The 6,187-nt window shown below is 33.6% G+C and overlaps 1 protein-coding gene across 1 annotated transcript; it reads right to left on the minus strand.

Moving 5' to 3' along the window:
• Positions 1-726: 726 nt before the first annotated feature.
• Positions 727-5,963, minus strand: LOC127856173 (uncharacterized). The gene is made up of 8 exons (XM_052392237.1): positions 5,892-5,963; positions 5,461-5,557; positions 4,456-4,571; positions 4,269-4,304; positions 3,861-4,040; positions 3,356-3,538; positions 2,871-3,191; positions 727-2,716 (listed from the first exon to the last, which is right to left on the minus strand). The coding sequence occupies exons 1-8, from the start codon at positions 5,929-5,931 to the stop codon at positions 2,502-2,504; spliced, it is 1,188 nt and encodes a 395-aa protein (XP_052248197.1). The 5' UTR covers positions 5,932-5,963; the 3' UTR covers positions 727-2,501.
• Between the last annotated feature and the right edge of the window lie 224 nt (positions 5,964-6,187).

Here is a 6,187-nt window from a genome sequence, read left to right on the forward strand (position 1 = left end):
AAGGAAGGAAGGAAGGAAGGAAGGAAGGAAATCCATCCATCCATCCATCTATCTATCAATCAATCTATCTATTTTATACATTCATTTCATGATTTGAAACCAGACATGCATTTATAAGTATTTACAGTGATTAATACATTCGGAAAATATACAGGCATTGCAAACATTTGTTCTGAAAAATATGCATATCGTTTTATTTTCGGGAAGGATCTTTATTTGCATCGACAAGTGCTTAAAATGACTTTGAAATGGAAATACGTCCGGAATATGTTTTGTATTTTTGTCAAGCTTTATGTATTAGAATAGTTGTCATAATTCAATGCAATCTATCAATTGTATAAGCTTCCACACATTGCACCGTTGGCGTATTGATATATAGAGATCAATAAAAAAAGTATTCACTGTAAATGTTAGAACTAATAAAGTTGTTGTCATATTCTTAAATCAGCTGGTCGGAATGGTCATTTAATTCGTCTGTGAACATTATAATTAAAACACAAGACTTTGTAAGTAGATATGTCAATTGACCACTAGTGATAACTGTCAGACAATTGAACATGTGTTTTTGTCCGTATGTTCCTGACTTGTACCGACCATCAGGGCTAACCCTGAGCCAAACTTTGTTTGAGCAAACCAGTTTTCGTTTGACGGCTTGCGCAAACTGGTTATCAAATACTAATATTTGTTATTGCATTTTTATATTTTATTAAATTTTAACAAAGCATATATAATTATTCATCATTGCGTAACATGTAGTTGCAAAAATATAGTAAATCATGACTATTTCACATGTCAACGTTTAAATTATCATATTTTGATGCATGGGAAGCACACTTATCACCGAAATAATCCACATCACTTCAGGCATATCACATGAAGCACATGTTAACAACATAGATCAATGGCAATGTATATATTATCAAATTTATGTCAACACAATTTTACAAACAAATCTTACTATATACAAAGAACAAAAATTACATCATCATAAATTTGTCTATCCTTATTTCAAACTGTTACATTTTCACTAAGAATATTTCGTCAGCGAGTCTTTTGTCAAATGTATTGCAAACAACATTCAAATTCTGCACCTAAATGCAAAGGTGACAATAGACAAATTTTGTTTAATTGTAAATGAAGAGCTAATTGTTTTAAGGTTTTAAATATGTAATACCCTTTGTTTACTAGTAATATCATAAATTTCCTTTACCCCGAACGGTCCCGAACGGTCCTCGAGTATGTGCGTACAACTGCAATAATTTAATCAAAATGAAAACAAGATATTTCTTCTTACATACAACTTTGGATGTAAAATATCTCAGAGATGTAGATGTCAAGTAAAAAAGGTCGCATTGAAAAGTCCCTGGTTCGATTCCCGTAAAAGGCAAAACATTTTTATCAACGTTTTGTTTCCGCTATTATACCTATTTCAGACCATTCCAAGTAGTGTAATGTTGTAAGTAAAAACAAAAAATGACAATATATTTAAAGTGCGAACACGTCATTTTTATTCCCAAGTCTTAATTCTCCCCTCTCTTATACATTATTGAAGTTTACTTTGCCTATCTGTGTAGGTACTCTTAAAACAAATTGTTTGTTACGATATGAGGTGATTTTAAGCTGTCAATCATTTTAAGATATTTACACGTTTTCATGATTGAAATTTTCTTTATGAATATCATTTTGAATATAAAGGCGTAGGTGATTAACATGAAGAGATCAATTTCAAATGATGTACCAAATATAATTGTAATCAGTATTTATATCAACAAACAATGGTTTTACCGTTTAACACGTAACCCCATCATTTAAAATGATTTCTTATGCATGTTGATATTAAATGAATAAATATGAAATATTTCATGCAATTTGTTAGATTGTCATCAATGAATAATTGAACAGTCGTAACGACGTAAATCAATCAAGTAAATATAGAAAGAACGTACCATTTAGCAACTTATTCAAACGTCAATTATTTTAAAAACATTCAATGATTGAAATACCAAAACAAATACTTTAAGAGAGAAAACAATTAAGGTATTAACATTACAAATGAAAGAGATTGAATTGGAACCAGAATGCGACTTGTCAGTGCACTTACATCTTCTCAACAAAACCCGATTAAAATAAATTAAGCTTCATCCAGCAATCACAAATTTCAACGAAGCATCTGCAAGTTAACACTTTGTTCACATTTAACGGATGAACATAATGGGTAATCAATCAAAAGTAGCATGCATTTTTAATGAATTATTACGGCACTACAATAATATATGGCTTATGTCTTTCTGCCAAATGTGTCTTTATTTGAAACTAAACTGCTTCTTTTGAGATAAATCGAGACTTGTCCATAAGGCGCAGTTTTACGTGTTCAACACGACCATTTTACAAACGTAGTAGTACAAATGTATCATTTTATTTTAGCTTTATGAGTGGATGTATAATCAGTTCCAATTGTATTGAAGGTTGTGCAGAAAACGATGCTTCAAATGTTACTATAATCAATTTCCCCACGATCCGAATCCTTCATCTACAGGCTGGGTCACTGGACCTTTTGTTGAAGCATCAGGTATACTACCTCCCATTGACTTTGTAATATACTTTGAGTCCGTCTGATCGGAGACGTCATGCGAAAGGTTATCTGGCTGTTTAGCCGCACCATTTGGTTTCTTCAGAGATTTATTCGTTGTCTCAGGAGTTTCCATAATTACGACAACTTGAAAAAAACAGATGTTCTTCATTTTTTCTATGAGTTTTTGGATAACATAAGCAAACAATAGAGTGAACGGTGAATATGTTTATGAGGAAACACGTCAGCAAAAATGCTAACTTTAACTGCAGAATCTTATTGACAGGAATAGTAAGTTTACCTGAGACGTTCGTTTTGCAATTTTGGTGGTCCAGACTAGTAGGTGGAGTCAGCTTTGTGTCATGTTCTTGGTAATTAGGGTACTTCGATGTAAACTCATGCGGCCAGTTACTATCAGAGGCATGTGCACTAGACTTTATTCCGTTAGTTTCTTCTATACTGTGGATAGGTGTATTTGAAAGATGGCCTTTATCCAAATCGATTGCAGAATTGTTCTTGTCGTTTATGCAATTGCCTTCTACATCAATTCCGGTGTGTATAGGAGGCGCCGACGGTAGAGTCATTTGTGAGTGAGTATGGTGATTTGTTTCAGCCTGTGATGCTTTTTTATTTAAATATAACAAAACAATATTATTTTTTATGTATGTCTTGTAGAATATTTTCGATACACATTGGCAAGATGTCAATTCATAGTAATAAATCATACGTAAAGAATTCCAAACAATTTAGAAAAAAACGACATCTAAAAGAAAACACAAATGTTACCTATTTGGTTTTGATCAACTAGTGGTTGCAGCTCATTACCAGCTCGACTCTTGTCTTTCTTTCGTTTGAACGTACATATGCCTCGGTTCTTTTGCACCAAACATATGATATTTATTAAAATTGACATAAATAGAATTCCACCAAGAAGAAATAGAGCCGATGTATTCCAATCGGTTTGCGAACCTGAAAATATTAAATATCAAAATAATCTGACAGTTTAATTGAATCAATCTGTTTTCAAATTTTGTTGTGAAAAGTGTTGTGGTTAAAGATTACTTTATGTGTTCGTGTGCCTGTTCTAATTGTATAATTTGACACGCGTATTATTCTTATTATTGTCGGAGACATAGGTAGACAAACATATCTTATCCATTTTCACAAATGACATTAAGTATTTAGTATTTCGAGTATTTGGAGTATTTAAGTATTTGGTGGTTATTAGTGTTCGTCATTTGCATGACAGCCATCAGCAGTTTAAACCACTGAAGACATATTAAGACGGAACCTTCACATGTCTGCGGAGATTCAGTCCAAGTCGAGAAATCACCACATCTCATAGGAAGTTCGTTTCGAACAATATATCCTGCTTCGCAAAGAACGGACAACGTAGCGCCGAATGGTAGCCGAGTAGTATTGACGTTATACCGACCATGCTCTGGCGGCGACGGTACCTGGCATTCTCCAACTACAACATGTGTCACCACGGTTATGTAAGATCTGTATGACGATGGAATTGGGTAGGCTAGACATTGTTGACAAATAGCCTTTCTGATGTAAAGCCGTTGTATAATCGTTAATAATTCGACAATAAGTCAATTGAATTGGGTGTTATGCAAAAAGAATATGCAAAGCAAATTGGTGTAATTACCGCGTCCATATGAAACAATAAATGCGATAAAACGTTATGCAGTACCTCGGATCTTTTCTATGTCCTGTCTCAACTTATGTTCTGGAAGTAAATCAGAAGTACGAAGATTATTACAGAAGATCGGAACTTATAATAATCAAATACAATTAAATACAATGCCATGTGAACGAACATTACTATATCATTTCTACGTGTAAGCGATGAATTAATATATATACACGTTTATAATTACCGGAACAGAACTGTGAGCAGTTACAAGTTTGCAGTCTTGAAAAACAGTCGTCCTTTACTTCGTCACACGTACGACAGTACCCGAGGACTACGTCACAGAATTGTGCGTCAGAACCCCTTGAACAACAATCCACATTAAGTGACAATCCAGTTGCACCAGATTTAACCTTATTGTATGTATGGCAAGTTTCCAATTTGCTTTCATTGACATAACGAACGCACAAACGTGAACAAAAATTGCTTCACAGGCTTGTAACTGTAAATGCAAAACAGTTGGTACTAAAACAGGTTTTAAGGAGCCAAAGGCTCGAACATGGTCTACATGTATTTACTAAACATTTAAGCTCATCTAGAAATTAACTTATTATCACGCAAAATACAACTTATCTGCATAGCATCGCGCTTTCCAATAAAATAGCAGTAAAAGACAGTACCTTTAATATATAAAGAACACAAAAACTGTACGTTTCTGAGGCAACAAGATCAAATAAAAACATTCGTTTTGTATGTCCAGACAAAATGGAAGAGTCGAATCGTTTCAAGTAGGTTAAATTTATTGTACTAAATAACGTTATTAAAACAAAATTAAATAACAATATTTTAATTTAATTTAATCCGGGTCATAGTATTTATTTTAAAAAAAAACCTGTTCACATGACCGACATGCGTCAGAAGGAGTAACATTTCTAAAAGTTATAAAGAAATACAACCGTTTGAAATCTTTTTAAAACATTGTGCACTTTAAAGCTACATCCTCAACGCCCCGTAAAATAAAATGCAATCCATCTTGGAGAAATTGAAAATCAAACGAATGCATTTGCTGTATGCTAAATGTTGAATTTAATACAAGCTCACTATAACAAGTAATTTATATTTATTTTTATTTATACGTGTTTTTAGTTTGAAGAGTGAAGCGTATGTAACAATATTTCTTAACATAATGTTGAAGCAAGTTATAGACCGAGTAATACATTATTATTATGATTAAAGTCATTTGTTTACTTACTCGTTGCACACATCCCCATAGCAACTGTAGGGCTCAGCGTATCTGTTTGCCATATATATCCCCACCGACCAACACCATATAAGAACTCCAAGAACACCTGTTCAAATATAAACAAAATATGTAAAGAGTGTACATGCTCATAGTGATGCGGCCCTTTTTTATCTGCACAGTCGACTGACACAGCAAAGTAGAAGTTTGCAACATATATATGATTAATTGGACATATGTTCATTTTAGTTTTCGACAGCATAGTGTGCCCTTTTCAACATATGAATCACAAATAGTATTTTGACTGGTTTACAGAGTAATTGATTCATGATTAATTTAATCATCTCCACAGCTACTGAGCCGCGTCATACGGTTACGCGTCATATGCAGCCAAGGGAGCTCACGGCCAGCCAGCGCATTCTAGCTGTTTGGTCATTACCTACCACGTCTTCTATAAGTGTATGCAAGGTTTCTGGACTTCATTAGGGAACTGGCTAGCTCTTTTATCGATTTCCAGAATGCGCAGACTTGCCTTGATCTGTGGTATATGGTATAACACCTATTTTCGCATAACGCGACTCACATTGTGCCTGGTTCAGTTAAGAGTTAAGTTTGACATTCAATGGAATAGTACATTTAACACAAATTTAACTGGTTCATAAGTTAAAATATCGTATATCTCTAAACATTAAACGTACATGATGTGCACAAAAAGAATAACAACTCTTAATCGCTACAA

The sequence above is a fragment of the Dreissena polymorpha genome, chromosome 13, assembly GCF_020536995.1.
Source record: "Dreissena polymorpha isolate Duluth1 chromosome 13, UMN_Dpol_1.0, whole genome shotgun sequence".
In the NCBI taxonomy this organism is placed as follows: domain Eukaryota; kingdom Metazoa; phylum Mollusca; class Bivalvia; order Myida; family Dreissenidae; genus Dreissena; species Dreissena polymorpha.

Excerpts from the sequence above, each read along its gene's own strand:
- LOC127856173 (XM_052392237.1), bottom strand. The coding sequence starts at position 5,931 with ATGAAGTCCAGAAACCTTGCATACACTTATAGAAGACGTG. Across the intron at positions 4,572-5,460 it reads TATGGGGATGTGTGCAACGA|GGGTTCTGACGCACAATTCT; the intron begins GTAAGTAAACAA and ends TTGTTGTTCAAG. Across the intron at positions 4,305-4,455 it reads CTGCTCACAGTTCTGTTCCG|AACATAAGTTGAGACAGGAC; the intron begins GTAATTATAAAC and ends ATTTACTTCCAG.